General features: G+C 43.3%; 1 protein-coding gene across 1 annotated transcript in view; it reads right to left on the minus strand.

The window, feature by feature from the left end:
• DNAH12 (dynein axonemal heavy chain 12) overlaps window positions 1-23,332 on the minus strand; it is a 257,076-nt gene that overhangs the window by 21,346 nt on the left and 212,398 nt on the right. The window contains exons 64-71 of the mRNA XM_068253712.1: window positions 22,055-22,311; window positions 19,635-19,775; window positions 19,416-19,553; window positions 11,244-11,477; window positions 9,615-9,803; window positions 7,788-7,891; window positions 3,087-3,291; window positions 35-172 (exon numbers count right to left, since the gene is read on the minus strand). Of these exons, the coding sequence (XP_068109813.1) occupies window positions 35-172; window positions 3,087-3,291; window positions 7,788-7,891; window positions 9,615-9,803; window positions 11,244-11,477; window positions 19,416-19,553; window positions 19,635-19,775; window positions 22,055-22,311 (1,406 nt within the window). The remainder of the gene's footprint in view (window positions 1-34; window positions 173-3,086; window positions 3,292-7,787; window positions 7,892-9,614; window positions 9,804-11,243; window positions 11,478-19,415; window positions 19,554-19,634; window positions 19,776-22,054; window positions 22,312-23,332) is intronic.

Consider the following 23,332-nt stretch of genomic DNA (forward strand, 5'->3'; position numbering starts at 1 on the left):
CCGAAAATACGAAATAATAATATTAATAACACACCTGAAATTCATATCCAAGAAGATCAATGGGGATCTGGTATTTTCTGGCATAGTTCTGCATGGCTCCCGTCAAAAATGCTTGTGTGAAGAAGAAACCCGACAGCCAGAAAACATGAGGCTTACCAGTATCAAACCAGTTCTAGGACAAAAATCAAATAATTCTGTTTAAATGTTCTGTATACAGACTGTGATGATCAGAAAACATGTAACATGGCAACAATAACAATAAATGAAAAGAACAGTCATATCATACTGTAATAACAATTGCCCTGAGATAAGATGCCATATTTATACTCTACATAAATTTAATTGCGCAGATTTTTATTTATTTATTAAATATGCAGTTGCCAATGGTATAGTGATTGATTACCTTGTAAACTGGTTTGACAATTAAAAGCTTAGTTTTAGCTGAAATGTATTTTTTTTTAGTGTGAAAGAGATACAACCTGTGATAGTTTATCAGCCCCGTTTCTAGGGGCTGGCCAAGCGGCCAACAGCTCTGAGCGCTGTGAGGGAGGGGGGCGCAGTGATGGAGGGGGGTGCAGTGATGGAGGGGACTCAGTCGTGGGAAGAGAGCCCGACTTCACCCTTCCTCTCTCTCCCCGGGCTCCCCTCTTTGCAGAGTAAGCGCAGCGGTAAGCCTCGTCTTAGCAACTCACCTTCCTTCCTGCTCAAAGTGCCACTCACTTGCCGCTGGCCTCCTCCATCTGCATAGCCGCTTATACACTCTCTACTTCCTGCTAAACAGGAAGTCCCTCCATCACCTATACGGGGGAGGGAGGCACCTAGCTACCTATACTGAAGGCACCTATACCTAGCTACTTATACTGAAGGCCCCTATACCTAGCTACCCATACTGTTGTTTCAGTCCACCCCTGACCAAAAAATAGGGGGAACTCATTAGATAATATGACCTACAGGAAAATGGGTCAAACAGGGTCTTTTAAGTTCTAAGGCGACATTTTAACTTGCTGATCAGGTTCCCCCACAGTGGCAATAGAGACACACCTCAATCCAGATAATGCTTCTTCTCCACAAGATCTGCATGAGCACCCTTGGATTTTTATCCAAGGCTTAATATAGTGCAAAACCTTCTGTTTATTTTGCTAAAATCACATTTACAGTGGTACAAAGTAGACTAAATTAACCAATAAGTATAGCTGAAGCTGCCTCCTGGGAGGTAAAGCTCCCCACATGCACAGCTGTGCTACATCCAATGCCTGCTGCTAATCCAATTTTTGCCACTTCATCCTTTAGTACCATACACAGTTAGGAGAATTTCTCCCTCTTTCCCTTTTAAAAATGCTGCCATAACTACCCTAGATCACTGACCATAGATTACGGGAGTGATACAACTGTACAATGGGACAGGAGTCACATGATTGGAGACCAAAGTGAGGCTTCAGGGTGATACATGTTTGCTGTGGAGGAGATACAGGTTGTGTATAACCAGATATCAGAAGGGTTATGTTTGTCCCCTTCTCTACTTAACTTGTGTTTACCAAATAATCTCATAAGCATTCATTTTTGCTTCCTGACTTTTAATGAAATGGTTACATAGACTTAAAGCTATGTTTTATAAATATATAATTTTATAAATATATAAGTCACATTCACTTCTGGCCACGTTCCACATTCTAAGGAGACTTGTTGCTATTTTTGGACTGCGCTAAAAACCACAAGAGGTGTCAAAATTGGTGTAAATTAGTGGAGACTTCCAAGAAATTGCGTGTCCCTGTTTCAAGCTTGTTCAGTATTGCATGCCTGATTTGTCACTCTGAATTGTTATACACTCTGTGCAGCCCCTTGGATGGTAATTTAGTTTTCTGTACTTTTCAGGTTGTGTTATCTGGAAATAAGGTAGAACAAAATATTACTCTTTGTTTGTGTGCTTGCTAACTGCAGTTGTATGCAATAACAGTAATGCTTCCATAATAGGAACTTTGAAGAAAGTTTGTGGACAGTTGTCTACATTCTGATTCATTCTCTCGCATCAGACAATATTTTACTGGTATGTATTTATACTGTATAAAAGGTTTACATCTAATTGTTATGTAAACATTTTGGAAGCACATGCATCACACAGGCAGGGCGTAACTACAAAGGAGCAGCACCTGCAACTACGGGGGGGGGGGGCAGAGCTGTTAGAGAGCACCAACTACTAACCTTCCTGTTCATTACTAAAGGGGCCCATCCTCCAGATCAGGTGTTTTTGTGGCTATACTTGCTATGGGTGTGGCGATAATGATGGCCACACGTTTTATGACCCTTGCAGGATGAACCCCCAGACTGTTAGAATCACCAAGGGTAAGCAAGGGAAAGGGAGCAAGGGAAAGGGTGTGAAGATCGGGGGGCCCCATGAATTGTAGTTATGCCCCCAGATGCAGGCATCTTTATTTTCATGTTATGAAATGGAGTCTGGCGCAATGTCTGAGCATGCTGCCCGTTGCAGGAATGGGAGGGGTGGGGCTGAAATTTGGCACAGAGGTATCCCCTCCCTACGCTCCAAATATAGTGCTTGTAGGAGGCGTGGCTATAGAGATTTTGGGTCCCAAATATCAGCTGCATAAGCTGATAGAAAAATGCTAGCACAGGATCATACTGCACATGCAGCAAGGGCGTAACAATAGCCCCTGCAATGGTTGCAGCAGCAGGGGGGGCCCTTAGGGGGAGAAGCCTAAGGGGGGCCGCTGGCTCTGGGGCCCTTCAGGGCTATTCTTAGGGGCAGGAGGGGGTGCAGCACAGGAAGGGGTGGACCAGGAACAAACAGCAGCAGGGAGGGGGGGCCTGACACCCCCCTCCCTCACCTTGAGCTACCATCAGCGCTCCCTCCTCCAGCAATGACAGTTGAGGGGGGCCCCATCCACATTTTTGCAGGGGGCCAAGTGATTTCTAGTTACGCCCCTGCATGCAGGGCAGCATAATACTAAGGGCAGCTCGATCAGACACAGCACCAGCACTTGTCATTTTTTGATGTTTATTCTAATTCTGATCTCATATTTTCAGATGAGCAGTACTGATCAGCCTGAAATTGCCATTTCTGGTGTTCTTACCTGTAAGAACTTCAGCCGAGCCAGGAAGTCACTGACATAGCTTCCCAGAGGTTTCAGGCTAGGATAAGAACGCTTTGCCCATGTTTCTGGCACTTTCCCTACAATTAAGCTGCCAGATATTGCCTCTAATTCCGAGTCCATCACGACTAGACCTTTGATGGCTTTCTGAAGGTTTTGCAGCGTAGTACGGATAGTACGGATTAAGCTGCAATAGATGAAATAAAAAGATAATATGTAAGAAGTCATATTCATTATATATTCTCTTATAAAACCACACCTTGCATCAGAATGGCCCCTTTAAGCAAATACATTTTTTTCTTCTGATATATTTAACACGACCGCTAATATTTATAAAATTTTTGATTAGCAAAACTGTTTCTGAATAAATGAACCATTTATGTAAAACTAATATATGTAGTCACACAAACACATCCTATGGGGCACATCCAATATAACTCTACAGTACCTCATATGACCATTGTGAATGGCAGGCCCAAGTAGTGAAGTGGGAGTAATTCCACCTGGAAATGGGCGGGGTACATGTAGTAAGGATTGCAGGAAAGTGAAAAATGAGTTGGCAATGGCATGTACAGTGGAGGAAATAATTATTTGACCCCTCACTGATTTTGTAAGTTTGTCCAATGACAAAGAAATGAAAAGTCTCAGAACAGTATAATTTCAATGGTAGGTTTATTTTAACAGTGGCAGATAGCACATCAAAAGGAAAATCGAAAAAATAACCTTAAATAAAAGATAGCAACTGATTTCATTGAGTGAAATAAGTTTTTGAACCCCTACCAAATATTAAGAGTTCTGGCTCCCACAGAGTGGTTAGACACTTCTACTCAATTAGTCACCCTCATTAAGGACACCTGTCTTAACTAGTCACCTGTATAAAAGACACCTGTCCACAGAATCAATCAATCAAGCAGACTTCAAACTCTCCAACATGAGAAAGACCAAAGAGCTGTCCAAGGATGTCAGAGACAAAATTGTAGACCTGCACAATGCTGGAATGGGCTACAAAACCATTAGCAAGAAGCTGGGAGAGAAGGTGACAACTGTTGGTGCGATTGTTCGAAAATGGAAGGAGCAAAAAATGACCATCAATCGACCTCGCTCTGCGGCTCCACGCAAGATCTCACCTCGTGGGGTGTCAATGGTTCTGAGAAAGGTGAAAAAGCATCCTAGAACTACACGGGAGGAGTTAGTGAATGACCTCAAATTAGCAGGGACCACAGTCACCAAGAAAACCATTGGAAACACATTACACCGCAATGGATTAAAATCCTGCAGGGCTCGCAAGGTCCCCCTGTTCAAGAAGGCACATGTGCAGGCCCATCTGAAGTTTGCCAATGAACACCTGAATGATTCTGTGAGTGACTGTGAGAAGGTGCTGTGGTCTGATGAGACCAAAATAGAGCTCTTTGGCATTAACTCAACTCGCTGTGTTTGGAGGAAGAAAAATGCTGCCTATGACCCCCAAAACACCGTCCCCACCGTCAAGCATGGGGGTGGAAACATTTTGCTTTGGGGGTGTTTTTCTGCTAAGGGCACAGGACAACTTAATCGCATTAACAGGAAAATGGAGGAAAGCCATGTATCGTGAAATCCTGAACGACAACCTCCTTCCCTCTGCCAGGAAACTGAAAATGGGTCGTGGATGGGTGTTCCAGCACGACAATGACCCAAAACATACAGCAAAGGCAACAAAGGAGTGGCTCAAGAAGAAGCACATTAAGGTCATGGAGTGGCCTAGTCAGTCTCCGGACCTTAATCCAATAGAAAACCTATGGAGGGAGCTCAAGCTCAGAGTTGCACAGAGACAGCCTCGAAACCTTAGGGATTTAGAGATGATCTGCAAAGAGGAGTGGACCAACATTCCTCCTAAAATGTGTGCAAACTCTACATGTGGGTTTGATATGGCTGTGTAAAACTTAAAGCTATAGGCTTGCTATAAACCAGCGGTTCTGGATGCTTGCTTGGCTTAACAAGGGCGGAAAGGGAAAATTTGCATATTTAGTAGGTGTGCATTGTGGGTAACCACAAATGTTCATTTATAACTGAATTATTGCAAATTTCCTTCTGTTTTAAGAAGGCAATTACACCAAGCTTTGCTTTTTTTAGTAGGAGGGCTTTTTGGTTCCTTTCATCCCCCTATACATTCCTAGTAGTTTGGGTCACCCTAATCTGCTTGGTTACTCTGTTGTACTCGACCAAGCCCTATTTCATACAGCCTTATCAATCCCTGCCATGTACTGATGAGGACCAAAAGTCCGAAACAGACTGTCTACATGTGGGTTTGATATGGCTGTGTAAAACTTAAAGCTATAGGCTTGCTATAAACCAGCGGTTCTGGATGCTTGCTTGGCTTAACAAGGGCGGAAAGGGATAATTTGCATATTTAGTAGGTGTGCATTGTGGGTAACCACAAATGTTCATTTATAACTGAATTATTGCAAATTTCCTTCTGTTTTAAGAAGGCAATTACACCAAGCTTTGCTTTTTTTAGTAGGAGGGCTTTTTGGTTCCTTTCATCCCCCTATACATTCCTAGTAGTTTGGGTCACCCTAAGCTGCTTGGTTACTCTGTTGTACTCGACCAAGCCCTATTTCATACAGCCTTATCAATCCCTGCCATGTACTGATGAGGACCAAAAGTCCGAAACAGACTGTCTACATGTGGGTTTGATATGGCTGTGTAAAACTTAAAGCTATAGGCTAGTTGCTATAAACCAGCGGTTCTGGATGCTTGCTTGGCTTAACAAGGGCGGAAAGGGATAATTTGCATATTTAGTAGGTGTGCATTGTGGGTAACCACAAATGTTCATTTATAACTGAATTATTGCAAATTTCCTTCTGTTTTAAGAAGGCAATTACACCAAGCTTTGCTTTTTTTAGTAGGAGGGCTTTTTGGTTCCTTTCATCCCCCTATACATTCCTAGTAGTTTGGGTCACCCTAAGCTGATTGGTTACTCTGTTGTACTCGACCAAGCCCTATTTCATACAGCCTTATCAATCCCTGCCATGTACTGATGAGGACCAAAAGTCCGAAACAGACTGTCTACATGTGGGTTTGATATGGCTGTGTAAAACTTAAAGCTATAGGCTAGTTGCTATAAACCAGCGGTTCTGGATGCTTGCTTGGCTTAACAAGGGCGGAAAGGGATAATTTGCATATTTAGTAGGTGTGCATTGTGGGTAACCACAAATGTTCATTTATAACTGAATTATTGCAAATTTCCTTCTGTTTTAAGAAGGCAATTACACCAAGCTTTGCTTTTTTTAGTAGGAGGGCTTTTTGGTTCCTTTCATCCCCCTATACATTCCTAGTAGTTTGGGTCACCCTAAGCTGCTTGGTTACTCTGTTGTACTCGACCAAGCCCTATTTCATACAGCCTTATCAATCCCTGCCATGTACTGATGAGGACCAAAAGTCCGAAACAGACTGTCTACATGTGGGTTTGATATGGCTGTGTAAAACTTAAAGCTATAGGCTTGCTATAAACCAGCGGTTCTGGATGCTTGCTTGGCTTAACAAGGGCGGAAAGGGATAATTTGCATATTTAGTAGGTGTGCATTGTGGGTAACCACAAATGTTCATTTATAACTGAATTATTGCAAATTTCCTTCTGTTTTAAGAAGGCAATTACACCAAGCTTTGCTTTTTTTAGTAGGAGGGCTTTTTGGTTCCTTTCATCCCCCTATACATTCCTAGTAGTTTGGGTCACCCTAAGCTGCTTGGTTACTCTGTTGTACTCGACCAAGCCCTATTTCATACAGCCTTATCAATCCGTGCCATGTACTGATGAGGACCAAAAGTCCGAAACAGACTGTCTACATGTGGGTTTGATATGGCTGTGTACAACTTAAAGCTATAGGCTTGCTATAAACCAGCGGTTCTGGATGCTTGCTTGGCTTAACAAGGGCGGAAAGGGATAATTTGCATATTTAGTAGGTGTGCATTGTGGGTAAACACAAATGTTCATTTATAACTGAATTATTGCAAATTTCCTTCTGTTTTAAGAAGGCAATTACACCAAGCTTTGCTTTTTTTAGTAGGAGGGCTTTTTGGTTCCTTTCATCCCCCAATACATTCCTAGTAGTTTGGGTCACCCTAAGCTGCTTGGTTACTCTGCAATTACAAGAAACGTTTGACCTCTGTGCTTGCAAACAAGGGTTTTTCCACTAAGTATTAAGTCTTTTATTGTTAGAGGGTTCAAAAACTTATTTCACTCAATGAAATGCAAAACAGTTGCTATCTTTTATTTAAGGTTATTTTTTCGATTTTCCTTTTGATGTGCTATCTGCCACTGTTAAAATAAACCTACCATTGAAATGATACTGTTCTGAGACTTCATTTCTTTGTCATTGGACAAACTTACAAAATCAGTGAGGGGTCAAATAATTATTTCCTCCACTGTATATACAGTATATATATGACATTTTTTAAGATTGGCTTTAAAAAAAATCCTACTTGCATGACAGTTTACCTGGCACTGTTGACCCACACCAAGTAAACAGGTCAGATGTTTTGACTCAGCCAGCTGCCTGCCTGATTTTGGTGTGTGACTCTAGTAGATTTATTGCATGCATATTCATAATATGCATCTTCTGCGTTCCATTTCTGCTAAATAGGGACATATGCTCCATCTAGTGGATAGCCTTTGTAAGTGATAGTAAAATAGCAGTACAAACTCACTTGTTAAACCTCTCCATCTCCTGTACCAGAACAGTATTCATACTCTCTTCGTATCTCACCGGGAACTTCTGCAGAGCTGCTTCAATGTCAAAATCCTTTGGTAGCTGTAAAGGGAAAAGATGGTCAGTCATACTGAAAACTGCTTTCCTTCACTGAATTGAAACTCCCTTAACAAAAACATGGATGCTCCAGTCAGTTTAGAAGTGTTTTATAAGTTGAGCACATAGGCCTTCTTAAAGATGGGGCATTAAACTCAATTTTGGAAGACTGACCTAAAGCTAAAATCTCATACACATCTCATATGACCGCCTCTGCTGAAAATCCGACCACCTCTGTCAAAAATGTAGTGTTGGCACAGCGGCCCCCGACACCTCAGCCAGTGATCGGCCCGGCCGATTGACTTGGCCAAGTGCTAGCCTAGCCTCCTTGCCGGTTATCCCTTATCAGCTCGGGGTAACCTGCGCAGGAGGATTTCTCAGGCCCCGCTGGGCCGATTTGCATAATTTTTTTTTCGTTACAAGCAGCTAGCACTTTGCTAGCTGCTTGTAACTTCCGATCGCCGCCAATCCGCCGTGCCGAGCCGCCCCCCCCCCCCCCCCAGACCCCTGCGAAGCCTGGCCAATCAGGGCCAGGCAGAGCTGAGGGGTGGATCGGGATTCCTTATGACGTCCCGACGTCGATGACGTCATCCCGCCCCGTCGCCATGGTGACCGGGGAAGCACAGCAGGAAATCCCGTTCTGAACGGGATTTCCTGCTTACTCCGATCGTCGGAAGCGATCGGAGTGGCTGCAGAGCTGCCACTGCTCAGCGGCTATCATGTAGCGAGCCCTGGGCTCGCTACATGATTTAAAAAAAAATAATAAAAAAAAAAAAAAGTGCTGCGCTGCCTCCTTGCCGGGGGAATTAGTCCGGCAAGGAGGCTAGAGCATTGTTCTTCTCACTCAACCCACCCACCGTATGATGCTCCTTGTGCCTTGCTCTTTTGGACCTCCTCCGCCTCCGCATAGCTCCAGAATGCTTTGCTAGCCTGAAGATGAATTATGTGTCTTTACAGTATGAGGCTTAAGATAGTAAATGCATGCTTTGCTCGTGTCTTCACAAAACACACCTCTGTCACATTCTGCATAAGCATTAACCTACGGCAAGAAGGGGTGCAGGCATGCGGAAATAATAGGAATATAAATAAGGCACCCGGCCCAGATATCATCCATCCCTGGATACTAACGGCCCGTTTCCAGTAGCCGCCATGCGTCCTGCGCGATGCGCGGCGGCACTTCCTTGTTGTGCGAGGATGCAGCCGAATCCCTGAAGCCATGCCATGCACGGCTATGGGATTCGCTGCCCCCCACACAGAAAAATGCTGCAACGTTGGCCGAATCGCTGGTTTGGATGATGGCAGCATTATCCCCTATGGCAGAGTTTCCCCGCGCGATTTGCCTGCGGGGAAACTCTGCGGATTCGGCTCAATTTCTGCTGTAGTGGAAATGGGACCTAAGGGAGCTTAGTTCAGATATCAATAGGCCACTTTACCTTATTTTCTGTGACTCTCTTTCAGTGGCGTTAGCTCGGTATGCGTGGCATACATGTCTTTTTATACTCTGATAATTACAGTATGCGTAATATGATGGCACTTTATAAATACGATAAATAAATAAAATATAGCTACATCTGTTCATTCTAGTCTATGCTTGGGTCTTTCCTGCCTGAAGCTGATCTGAATGTACAGAAACACTAGATTCAGATTTGTAAAAATCTATCTGTTAAATAAGTGTCTGAGATCAATGTTCTTGTAGGTGGTAAATATAAAGGGCATACAATGTACTCACCTTGTTTAGGATATCATTGGCTATCTCATATAAGGTATTGTCACTGGCTCCAGATGAGCCTCCCTGTCGGCTTCCTCCCTGTGTGAGGAGCAAGGACTCAAAAATGATTTTTGTTTGCTGCAGATCCTTTGATATGTCAACATTTTCATGTAAGCCAAAGACCTCAGGATGCTGACTGAATGGGAGCCGCTGCCAGGAAGAAAGAGCAGAACAGACCGTATTAAAGCACTAAGTGCCCCATCAATGTTTTAAATAATCCTAACCTTTGTATACCGCTTTTCTCCTATCTAACTGAAAGCGCATGAGAGCTGCAGCTGCTAAGGGTGCGCTCAGTAGACCACCATGCAGTGTTAAGTAGTCTTGCCCGAGGACTCCATACTGGTTTGCTAAGTAGGAACAGCCAATACTCAAAATGTCACTATCCAGCCCTACGGTACATACTGTATTCCTGTCACAATGAGTTTCTGCTACACTATCCACATTTTCATGGATAAAAAACAGGAGCACCTTGAACAGTTTCGGGGTATTTTGGAAAGTTAATATTACATTCTATATTCCACAACCTTACCTGCAGCTCCCATAAGCTTAAACTGGACCTTAACGTTTACTTCCCACAAAGAAGAAGATATCTTAAAGGGAAGGTCCAAGCAAAAAAAAAAAATGAGTTTCACTTACCTGGGGCTTCTACCAGCCCCATGTAGCCATCCTGTGCCCTCGTAGTCACTCACTGCTGCTCCAGTCCCCCGCTGGCAGCTTTCTGACCTCGCAGGTCAGGGCCACATTGCATACATTTTTACGCATTCCAGCTAGTGCAGGAACAAAAATTTACGCGTTGCACCACTAACGCGTAAAAATGTAGGTGTTAATGTTCCTGCACTAGCGGGAATGTGTAAAAATGTACGCAATTCGGCCCTGACCTCCAAGGTCAGCAAGCTGCCAGCGGGGGACTGGAGCAGCAGTGAGTGACTATGAGGGCACAGGATGGCTACATGGGGCTGGTAGAAGCCCCAGGTAAGTGAAACTCATTTTTTTTTTTCGCTTGGACCTTCCCTTTAACTCAATATCACTGTATTAGAGGAGATGTGCCACTTTCATTCAACCCCCCCCAACAAAAAACAAACAAACAAAAACAATATACACTTCCCTGACATCATACCTGCTTTGGTCAACTTCTAAAAATGGGTTGTAAATCAGGACATAACTGTGGGATGGCTCAGCAAAAGATAAACATTTTCCACTAATTTAGCTTTCCACCACAGAGGCAAGTTATTGTTAAATCCAATTCCAGTGGAGAATATTATTTTTGTTTTAGATAGCATGTCATGGGGGTTAGAACCTCTTTCTGGACAGATAAAGGGAATTTCCATCCCTGTCCATTGGACCTCTGTAGCTTTAATGTGAACCCCAGCATGAGAAGTGCAAGAGAATGGAAAAAAGATTCTAACCCTTCCGCACTCTCTAAAAAAAAAAAAAACAACAAAGCAAAATATACATTGCCGTTTCTATTTCTGTTTAGAACTAGTCTTCCAAGTGGGCACACAGACATCCAGCAAGAACTCAAAAGTATTTCTAGGATAGCATGGTACATTTACATTATTGATAATCATTTTTAGACTCTCTGAAAGCTACCTTGATGAATTCAATGTAATCCTCATAAGTGCCTTTAGGTGGTGCTAGGTAGTTGCCACTTGGAGAAAAGGAGTAACGGGGGTTGTCCAGTATGTCATTGTTATAGAAATCTGCTAGAGTGGTAAGTAGGAGGCGCCGATCCCAGTCATCTGTCACACGTCCTCCATAGTTACATTCTCCAGTTAAATATGAGATGGCTTCGAAGGGGACATTTTCGTAATCATTGGTAAACAGCTGAATTAACACAAAAGTACAAAACAGTAGACAACAAATCAAATGTGCAGAAAGTGAAGAATAGTAACACAATCAACAAGCTAGTGATGCTCTTGGTTTTCAAGAATAGATGAGATGAGCCAACTGTAGTGTAAAAAGCAGTCATTGACAATATCTAAATCTAAGGCCCAGTGCACACTGGGCGGATCCGCCGGCCGCATCCGCTTGAAAATCCGCGTGGCTAATGTACCTCTATGGGCTGGTGCACACCGGTGGTTTGAGGTTTTTAGCAAGCCGCAAACGTGCCTCTTGCTGCACGTTTGCGGTTTTCTTAAAACCTCTAACCGCCGGTTTGCACCAGCCCATAGAGATACATTAGCCACGCGGATGCTGATGCGGATGCAGCCGGCGGATCTCATACAAAATCCGCTCGGTGTGCACCCAGCAAATATCGGCTCTCTGCTCCCAAAACCGCTAGCGTTTTGACGATCTGCTAGCGGTTTTGGTGTGCACTGGGCCTTAGCCAGCTTCTACACACCTTCCTAAACAAGTCGATGTTTAAATCCTTTATGGCAATGACACCAATATCAGAGCAGCAATACACCAGGGTGAAGTTACACAGGTTTAGTTATACAAGTATAAAATAAGAAACATTTACCTTAAAAATATGAGAATGGATCAAGTTCCACAAACCATTTTGCCCACACCAGGACTTGCATTTGGTAGGTTGGTCAGCAGAACGCAGATATTCCTAAAACTGTTTTGTCCTTAGCAGTTCGTTGAATATGTTTACTTCCCATGTTGTGGAAATCCAATATGAATATCCCATGTTTTAACCTTAAGTGACATTTAGTCAAAGTGAAGAGTTTTGGGGACAGGACATGCAAATGCCCACTTGGTTTGAATTCCAAAGAAACTGTAAGAGATTGCGGAGAAGCCGGCGCGCAGACTGGCGGCGAGGCGGCTGATTCCGCGTCCAGCGCGGCGGTTTGCACGCAGCAGCGTGCGTCTGAGGTGGCTGGGCCTGTTAGTGCTCACAGACTGAGGAATACGCGCGCGCGCGCTGAGAGGCTGAGAGGCAGAACCTTTATGCCAAACGAGGAGGGATCAGCTGACCAGGTTGGTCAGCTGATCCCAGAACTAGTGGCTATTGGTTGATCAGCGGTGGGTGGCGCCGGAGAGCGCCGCTCTATATATACCTATTGCTGGTCAGTCTCAAGTTGTCTACCGTTGCGAACACTTACGTGGAAGCACTCAGACCATAGTCGGATCCCACAGTGTGTTTGAACCAGGAGGACCTGGGAATTCACACTGAGCCAGATTACTTCTGTATTATCATTGGGTTATACTTCAGACTAGTTCCAGGGTGTCGAGACCACGGACCTCCCACCCAAGACTAGGGATTCTGTGTTACCATCATATTATACTTCAGACTAGTTCCAGGGTGTAGAGATCACAATAGGCATTGTTTGATATCTGTTATGACCTACTGCATTCTTGACTATCCCTCTGCTTTCTGATTCGGTACCTATGCATATCTGATATCCTGTTGCCAATCCTGCCTACCCCTGGTTTCTGAATCAGCCTTATGTCTCTGTACCTTATCTGCCCGTGTGTTGCCGACCTGGCCTGCCCGACCTTGAGAGCTATCCCTCTCCATTGAGAGATTAGTCTCCAGTCCTGCTTGTAAAGCCCACCTTTTAGGTGTCACTTAGCCTCAGGGCCTTTCTGCTATTCAGCCTGGGGCTTCACCCCTTTGGACGTCTCAGGCTGCTGAAAGGTCTCTGCACCTATCTGAGGGAGGTAACTCCCATACGGCCAAAGACCACCAGCTCCTCGGGTGGTCCCACTCAGTCATTACTGTTGCACCAAACACTCACATTACATAAGTGTCCAGAGGTTAGCTATATCTGTATTATTGGTGAGTCTGCAGATCATTAATAATCAGGTATATATCTGTATTTTTGGTGATACTGCAGATCACCAATAATCAGATTCTCTCTGTGTGCTGACACCGATTGTTACAGAAACTCTTTATCATTAACAGGCAGGGCATATGTTAAAACTAGGGGCTTGCACATGTGGACAAAATATCCCAACAGTAAAGAATTCATATAACATATAATATAGGCTCCTCTTTCCTTATTTTGGGCACATGCCATGATGCCACATTTTATTATGACGGTACTTCCAAATGCAGGCTGCACCCGAAATTGACCAGCTGCATAGATGCGCAGTGTCTCTGTTTTGAGTTCAAGGTATGTATTTAAGTCTCGGGGGGGGGGGGGGGGGTTGCACACCTCTGCAGGTAATCATGTCAGTTCCAGCCTGAATAGAAGCACTGAGAATTCCTTTGATGTTCTTTAGAAAATGTGTAGACCATTTTATGGCTAGCTGCCCCAGGTTTACACCATGTTTAATTGTCAGTTAGAGGTTAGGTCCCTCCTGTGAGGACTCCTCAACATGGTGGAAGACGGTGGCGTAGCTAAAGACCTGTGGGCCCCGATGCAAGTTTTACAATGGGGCCCCCCCAAGCAATCTATACATAACATTGGATATGGCGCACCAATCCTGCCAATGGCAAATACAGTGTCAGAGGTGCAAGAAAGGAAAGGGGAACAATTTGTTAATGATTACCACTATTCAAAGCATCTACAGAAGTCATTATTATGAGCACAGGACCAATAGAGAGCTAATACTGTAGTTGAGGGAGGGTCCTTCGGGGCCCCTCTGGCCCAAGGGCCCCGATGCGGTCGCTACCTCTGCACCCCCTATTGCTACGCCCCTGGTGGAAGAGTTTAGTACTGAACATTCTGTGCGCAAACTGTTCATTGGAAGCTAATATCCTCCATTTGTTGCATCTGTTTTGAATGCAAGTTGTGTAATCTGCCTGTGTGTGGGCTCTGCACATCTATGCAGCTGGTCAATTCTGGCACAGCCTGCATTTCGAAGCACTGCCATCTCCTCCTGTTGTACAAAAATGTAAGTCTACTTATGGCTAGCTGTATTCATGTGTACAGGGGTCTAGTCCTGGGAAAAGAATTGAGTGGACTCACCTCGAAAAACGCGCCAAAAATGGGCGTGGTCACGCATAATGTGGGCGTGGTCACGGGTGGGGCCAAATATTCACGACCTTAGCAGTGATGTAAAAGGTCTGCCGGGGAAGTTTGAGCTCTGCCGTAGTGTATCCCCCCAAAATAGATGCAATCTGACAGCATTTCACCAAAAAGACACATAATCTGGTAGAAGTTCCTCCAAAATACAGATAATATGGCAGTGGTTCCCCCAAAATAGACAATGTGGCAGCAGCAGTTCCCCCAACATACACATAATTTGGAAGCAGTTCCCCAAAATACGCGAAACCTGGCAGCAAATCACCCAAAATACACGTAACACCCAACATACATATAATCTGGCAGCAGTGGTCCCCCAAACACACACAATCTGGCAGCAGTTCCCCAAAATACGCGTAATCTGGCAGCAGACGTTCCCCTAACATACACATAATGTCGCAGCTGTTCCCCAAAATATATAACAGCGGTTCCACAAAAATGCAGATAATCTGACAGCAGTTCCCCCAAAATAGGTACCCCCAGCATAGGTAGCCAGGTCTATAGGTGTCCCCATTATAAGTAGCCATGAGTATAGTAGTCCCAGTATATGTAGCCAGATGTATATGTGCCTAGTATATGTAGCCAGAGGTATATGTCCCCAGTATATGTAGCCAGGGGTATACATGCACAGTATATGTAGCCAGGGGTATATGTGCCAGTATAAATAGTCAGGAGTATATGTCCCAGTATATGTAGCCAGGGGTATATGTGCCCAGTATATGTAGCCAGGGGTATGTGTCCCCAGTATATGTAGCCAGGGGGTATGTGTTCCCAGTATATGCAGCCAGGGGTATATGTGCCCCAGTATATGTAGCCAGGGGTATATGTGCCCCAGTATATGTAGCCAGGGGTATATGTGCCCTAGTATATGTAGGCAGGTGTATATGTGCCCATTATATGTAGTCAGGGGGTATATGTGCCCAGTATATGTAGTCAGGGGTATATGTGCCCAGTATATGTAGTCAGGGGTATATGTGCCCAGTATATGTAGGCAGGGCAGGTGTATATGTCCCCAGTATAAAGTGATGTGAAAAACTATTTGCCCCCTTCCTGATTTCTTATTCTTTTGCATGTTTGTCACACTTAAATGTTTCTGCTCATCAAAAACCGTTAACTATTAGTCAAAGATAACATAATTGAACACAAAATGCAGTTTTAAATTATGGTTTTTAATATTTAGTGAGAAAAAAAACTCCAAATCTACATGGCCCTGTGTGAAAAAGTGATTCCCCCCCCCCCCCCTTTGTTAAAAAATAACCTAACTGTGGTTTATCACACCTGAGTTCAATTTCTGTAGTCACCCCCAGGCCTGATTACTGCCACACCTGCTTCAATCAAGAAATCACTTAAATAGGAGCTATCTGACACAGAGAAGTAGACCAAAAGCACCTCAAAAGCTAGACATCATGCCAAGATCCAAAGAAATTCAGGAACAAATGAGAACAAAAGTAATTGAGATCTATCAGTCTGGTAAAGGTTATAAAGCCATTTCTAAAGCTTTGGGACTCCAGCGAACCACAATGAGAGCCATTATCCACAAATGGCAAAAATATGGAACAGTGATGAACCTTCCCAGGAGTGGCCGGCCGACCAAAATTACCCTAAGAGCGCAGAGAAAACTCATCCGAGAGGCCACAAAAGATCCCAGGATAACATCTAAAGAACTGCAGGCCTCACTTGCCTCAATTAAGGTCAGTGTTCACGACTCCACCATAAGAAAGAGACTGGGCAAAAATGGCCTGCATGGCAGATATCCAAGGCGCAAACCACTTTTAAGCAAAAAGAACATTAAGGCTCGTCTCAATTTTGCTAAAAAAAACCATCTCAATGATTGCCAAGACTTTTGGGAAAATTACCTTGTGGACTGATGAGACAAAAGTTGAACTTTTTGGAAGGTGCGTGTCCCGTTACATCTGGCGTAGAAGTAACACAGCATTTCAGCAAAAGAACATCATACCAACAGTAAAATATGGTGGTGGTAGTGTGATGGTCTGGGGTTGGTTTGCTGCTTCAGGACCGGGAAGGCTTGCTGTGATAGATGGAACCATGAATTCTACTGTCTACCAAAAAATCCTGAAGGAGAATATCCGGCCATTTGTTCGTCAACTCAAGCTGTAGCGATCTTGGGTGCTGCAGCAGGACAATGACCCAAAACAAAACCAGCAAATCCACCTCTGAATGACTGAAGAAAAACAAAATGAAGACTTTGGAGTGGCCTAATCAAAGTCCTGACCTGAATCCTATTGAAATGTTGTGGCATGACCTTAAAAAGGCGGTTCATGCTAGAAAACCCTCAAATAAAGCTGAATTACAACAATTCTGCAAAGATAAGTGGGCCAAAATTCCTCCAGAGCGCTGTAAAAGACTCGTTGCAAGTTATCGCAAACGCTTGATTGCAGTTATTGCTGCTAAGGGTGGCCCAACCAGTTATTAGGTTCAGGGGGCGATTTCTTTTTCACACAGGGCTATGTAGGTTTGGAGTTTTTTTTCTCACTAAATAATAAAAAACATCATTTAAAACTGCATTTGTGTTCAATTATGTTATATTTGACTAATAGTTAACGATTTTTGATGAGCAGAAACATTTAAGTATGCCAAACATGCAAAAGAATCAGGAAGGGGGCAAATAGTTTTTCACATCACTTTATACTGGGGACATATACACCTGCCCTGCCTACATATACTGGGCACATATACCCCTGACTACATATACTGGGCATATGTGCCCAGTATATGTAGTCAGGGGTATATGTCCCCAGAATAAGTAGTCCCCCCAGCATGAGGGGAGCAGCGGAGTGGAAGGAGAGCTGTGAGCAGTGGTGGGGAAGGGCGGACATCTCCCCCCCTCACCTTGGGGCTCTCCTTCCCTCGCTCTCCCCTCCAGAAGTAATGTGCGGGCAGCAGGCGGGACTTACCTCTCCTTGTCGTCGGAACACCGGATCTGCGTGCCGCAAGTTTGGTCTGGTCCAGACCAGAGCAGCGGCACACAGATCCGGCGCCGGAACAAGGAGAGGTATGTCCCGCCGGCTGCCCGCACATTACTTCTGGAGGGGAGAGCGAGGGAAGGAGAGCCCCGAGGTGAGGGAAGGGGGGATGTCCGCCCTTCCCCACCGCTGCTCACAGCTCTCCTTCCACTTCGCTGCTCCCCTCCACAAATGCCAGGGGGGACGGCGTCCACCCTCGGGAAATAGTAAGTGGACGCCGTCCCCCCGCGGCCCCCGTCCCCCCTACTCGACCCCTGCATGTGTATCAGTTTGCATTCAATTTTATCTAGTTTAGGGTTAAGTGCATCTGTTCTGAATTCAAGGTGTGTATAAGTCTCTGGGGGGCGTCACACACCTCTGTTGGTAATCATTTCAGTTGCAGCCTGAATAGGAGCACTGCCAATTCCTTCACTGCACTTTTTATTATGGCTGTGCTATTCTGGCTTTGACTTTGCTTACTGCTTAATTAACCTACTGAACTAAATTAACTTACTTAATTTACTAAACATTTGGATGGTTGTGGTAGCCCTTTTAATATACTGTACATATTTCAAACAAATTCAATTATACTATTAATTCTACTATTTTTTTTTTTTTTTTTACTATTACGTTGATAATCAGTCACAATCTTGTCCATACCAATAGCTATCATAGCACCTTAGTGTGGTACAACTGGTTTATGTAATATATTTTATGACTTGTACATATAAATTAAAAGACAAGAAACCTTTAGCCTTCAAAATGGACACAACCATGGGTATAAATTAGCATATCAAATATGTGTGATTTCACTAATTTTAAAGTTTTAATTAAAAACGTAATTGGAACTTTATTGGAATTGACCTTGTATTTTGCTAAATGCGTGTGGTGATGAGGTGTGACTATTAATTCCAGGCAATTATTATTATTATTTATTGTATTTATAAAGCGCCAACATATTACGCAGCGCTGGACAATAAATATATACAATGATACAAGGATGACATACATAGGGTTATACACATAGAACAAAGTTCTATGTGTATAACATACAAATTGTACAAAATACATGATCATGCAATATGGGCTGGTTAGGTAGGCCCAGTAATACAAGTACAGGCTGTCATAGGACAGGAGCACATGATCCTGTAGATTACACTAGGGAGTGGAGGACCCTGCCAGAGGCTTACAATCTAAAGGCAATGTTACCTGATGAAGGGGCAGCTGCCATGCAAAACTTACATTTGTACTTAAAGAGGAAATATAGTCAAAATAACATAATTCATATAGATATTTTTTTACAACATTTATTTATACATTATTTAGTCAGTGTTTGCCCATTGCAAAAACCTTCTTTCCCCTGATTTTCTTTCGGAAATTGTATAACAGATGGCAATATCTTTAGTACTGGCAGGTGATCTCTGTAGAATATTCATTTATTGAACGTTCTAAAGTCAGTAGAGAAGATCTCTGGCCTCACAGAATGCTCTAGGAAGAGAATTCTGCTTAATAAACACCATAGGCTAAGCATCAGTGGGAGGGTGAGGCTACATAGCAATATACAGCAATATATAGCTATAAGGAACTGATTCTGATGCTGAAGCCAGGATATTTAACATTAAAATGGGCATCCTGAATAATTTACTGCATTCTACTATATGTCCTTACGGGTGCAAGTCACTGGGCTGTGTTAATTTACAGCTGCTGGTGCCATATCACCTCTTCCACTCACCATCTTTTGGGTGACATTACTAGAACAGAAGTTTGGTGTAAGTTTGCCACAACCAGGAAGCCCAGAGATATTGTTTACCCTGTCTGTGCTCGGTGCCTCTGGGTATCACTCTGTCATTTCAATGATTTTATCATGGGGGTTATATAATCACCTGTAACTGGCGAATGCTTATTCGCAAATCAGATTCATTGAACCCATAAGGAATATTCCATCCAAGAGGACCAAACTTCTTCCTTTCCTGGACCAAGGCATGGAAGAAACACACTCCAAAAAGCAGCTTCTCCCAAATCTAAACAGATAATGATAAATTGAATCATTTTTGACATCGCACAAGTTCGATTTTTGTTTAGCTATTTGTAAAAACGCTCACCTGCTCTTTCCCTGGGCAGCCATTGAAGAACTCTTGGTCAGAGATTGGATCAGTGAGGTAAGACTGTAGCAGATTCAGTCGTAATCCAGTCGGGGGTTCATTGGTCATCTTGACTCCATTTTGAAGAATAGTGACTGGAAACTGTAAAGTAATAAACAGGAGCTGCTTTACTAAGGTGCCTCATATCTACCCCAAAGTTTCTCCTTGGTGTATATTATAAGTGATCCTGCAAATCTAAATAACTGGATTTTTTTTACTTTTCTGGTATTCTAAAATAAACTACTTCACATACCTCACATAAGTCATATTAATATATCAGGAGTTGCTGAAAGGCCAGTACATGAGCTGTTATTTGGTCTCTGCAGGTACTATTACGGTATGTGGTCTCTGTATTTAAAGAATCCAGAGTGCCCTCAGTTCATAAAAAAAATGCTGCAGATACTGCAACCAACAATTTACAAGCTTTTCAGCAACCGTCATCATGAAGAAGATGACAGAGGCAAATCCTCACCACTTAATACCTGACATTTGAATTGATCCCAAATGTTGGATGTGAGTAAATGAGCTAAATCATGTTCTATTCACAATGAAGTGTGGGTCACACTCAGCTAAACACACGTTATCACTCTTGTACAACCACAGACTGTGGCTCCCTCTCCATTCATGTACAACAGGGAGAACTGTCTACTGTGTAGACGCTGAGTACATATATACCTGATTTCTCTCATCTGCCCTACCATTCTGATGTGCTCTGACATCTTCACACTGAGGCTGGTGCTCAGGTGAGCAAATGGGTCCACACCAGGATTTTGCTGGTTCCCCTGAGAGGATTGCTCAGCTGGGAAATAAAAGTCCAGTTAACCCAGCATAGTGGACCCTGATCTGGGAGACCACACATGCTGTGTTTGCTAGGCTGCAAAGATATTGTTGTTTGTTCTGAAAAGGACTGCTATATTTTAATTTCTTTAGTACAAGGCAATCCCTCTCTAGCTAGGGAATGTCAATTTCCTTTGTAAAGCAGAGAGTAAAGTTGAGGGATGTTAAGAATTCTGCAGACTTTTCATATAACTTCCACTGGCATTCTGTAGATAACATAATGTTAATTCTGTCAAAGAAGCTAGGGATGGTAAGATATCACATGTTTTTCTTTATTGTAATCTTACAGCTATCATCCTACAGAACCCTTCAGTGCCCTCTAGAAGTAAAATAACATTTTCCTAAAGGTGTGTACACACCCGTTGACTTCTGTTGCCCATTGGGGATCAGAACCCGATACCCTTGGCGACATTTCTGGCTGGACTGTGCAGAGGTGTGTCAGCTGTGTAGCTGAGTATGTGTTCTGTAGCTATGCTAGAGAGGTGGAGAGACGGTGGAGTTACGCATGCATGACATCACACAGCGGGCGGGGGAGCGGTGCAGACAATGCAATCGGCCATCACGGAGAATAGCTGATCCGCCGGAGGGATCACTCGCGGGTTGGGGGTCAGGGGCCTCAATACTGACTATTGGCTGAGGTGGTTGTTATTGGCCACTTTAGTCAAGCGTGTGATGCTCACACTTTTAGCATTACATCCAGCCAGCAAGAACATGCTGCCTGTGAACATATTAATGAAATGAATTGTTTCTTCTGGTAAGCCTGAACCAACCGCACTGGAGAATGAGATCATAAAGGAAGCCAGGAAAAGTGACTTCTTCCCTTTTTCAAACAAAGGTGAGAACTCTGCAGCCACTGCCATAAGATTGTTATCACTGCAGTGATACAGACAAAAGAGAAGTTGGCATACACACACGAGCTTCCTGGCTCTGATGATCTTAGCCAAACTCTTTCACTCATGCCATCTGGCAATTTACTCAACTGAAATGTCCAGGTATTGTTATGTGGGTTCTCAGTGATTACATAATTCATTACTAGATGTGTCACAATCTACATGTTATTTTGAGGGCCTGCAAGCGTGCAACACATGCACATTTTCCTGCTTACAGGTTCTCTTTAATGCATTCTATAAAGCTCTGTGAATTAAACTGGTACTTTAGAAATAATGGAAATAATAAGGCTTTGGTTCAATTTAAAGAACCTGAAGTGAGAGAGATATGCAGGTGGCAATATGTGTTTCCTTTCAAACAATACCAGTCCTGCTGATCCTCTGCCTCTAAAACATTTAGCTAAAGACCTAGAACAAGCTTGCAGATCAAGTGTTTCAAATGGCAAAAACGTCAAGATTTTATGCATGCTTGTTTCAGATGTGTGATTCAGATACTACTGAAGCCAAAGAACAGCAGGACTGCCAGGCAACCGGTATAGTTTAAAATGAAATAAATATGACAGCCAAATACCATCTTGCTTTTAGTTACCCTTGAAACCTATAATTCTTTGATTACAGTGTAACATATGTGGCAGTCCTTAGTCCTTATCTACTTACCTTGGGTGAGGGATAGCTAGTTAACCAAAGTCTGAAGTCAGGATGACATGTGTCACTAGTGAACTCCTCACAGATCTTCTCCAACATAGGCATCCAGGATACAGCCAGGTGACAGTTCTGTAAACAAACCCAAGTCCCGTTTGCAGCTCCCTCTTTAATCATTCTTGAAGCCACAGGACCTTGTCCTTGTCCAAGAGAGATGGCCTGGAACTTGTCTCCTCCACCCATATTCTTGTCATTGGAGAATTTCAGCAAGCCTGAGATAAGACATTTCATTAGGCCAGCAAACTGCATATTACAACAAGGGAAGGCATACAAAACTGATTAATGGGAGAGTATGTTTCTTTTATGGGGATTTTACACAGATCACTCCCTTCCTGCCAGTTTACAGTGTATACAAGAGGTGCTTACTAACTGCTTGGCAACTGCAGTTGGCAACATGCACAGGAGCCAAGATGGTTAGACTTGAAGACAGAACCTGTTTCTGGGGCTTGATCAAACACAAATGCAAAATATTTGAGTTATAGCTTAAAAATAATAAGCTACAGCATAGTTGGACCTAGTTTATGGCACCCCCAGTATATTCAAACAATCTTTAAAATGTAAGTCACCTCTTTAGTTGGATTTTAATAAGTTTAATTCCTCCCACAAGAAACACCAATATTTGCAGATCACTATGAACCCCTTTATGACTTTATTATTTTTATTGCAAACCAAAACAGGATATCACCTTCAATACCTAATATCTAGAGAGAGTGCCCCAGCCCCCCCAAAAAGTCTTATCATAAACAAAAAGACATCCTTAAAATTAGAGCAAACCGTACTAGGTGCTTAGGGCACATATGAATTTAATACAAAAATAGGACAGAGCCTGTGCAGAAACTACAAACTCACATAATACAACCACAAAATACCCTCTCCCCATGTACAAAACAAATAAAACACCTCTAAAAGCAAGGCATACATCAGCCCAAGTAGATATAGAATGGTGAACACTTCTGCCTAAATTACGGTATACTGTATACAGAATGCTGCTGATCTAATGTGCAAAAGTAATCTAATTCTAGGCAAATGTATTTCTGCCCAGAGACACTCAAAGCTGCACTGTTTCATTCCTGTGACTGAAGATACTCTTTAATCCCTTACACAGTTAGGCACCACATTTGGACAAGATCAGCTAGTGTTGATATTTGAATTCAGCACCACATGGTTGGAAACATGAACAACCGCATTCAGCACCATTTCAGCACCGGACAGCAGAACTGGGTGCATTTCATT

Source organism: Hyperolius riggenbachi, chromosome 9, assembly GCF_040937935.1.
Source record: "Hyperolius riggenbachi isolate aHypRig1 chromosome 9, aHypRig1.pri, whole genome shotgun sequence".
NCBI classification, from domain to species: domain Eukaryota; kingdom Metazoa; phylum Chordata; class Amphibia; order Anura; family Hyperoliidae; genus Hyperolius; species Hyperolius riggenbachi.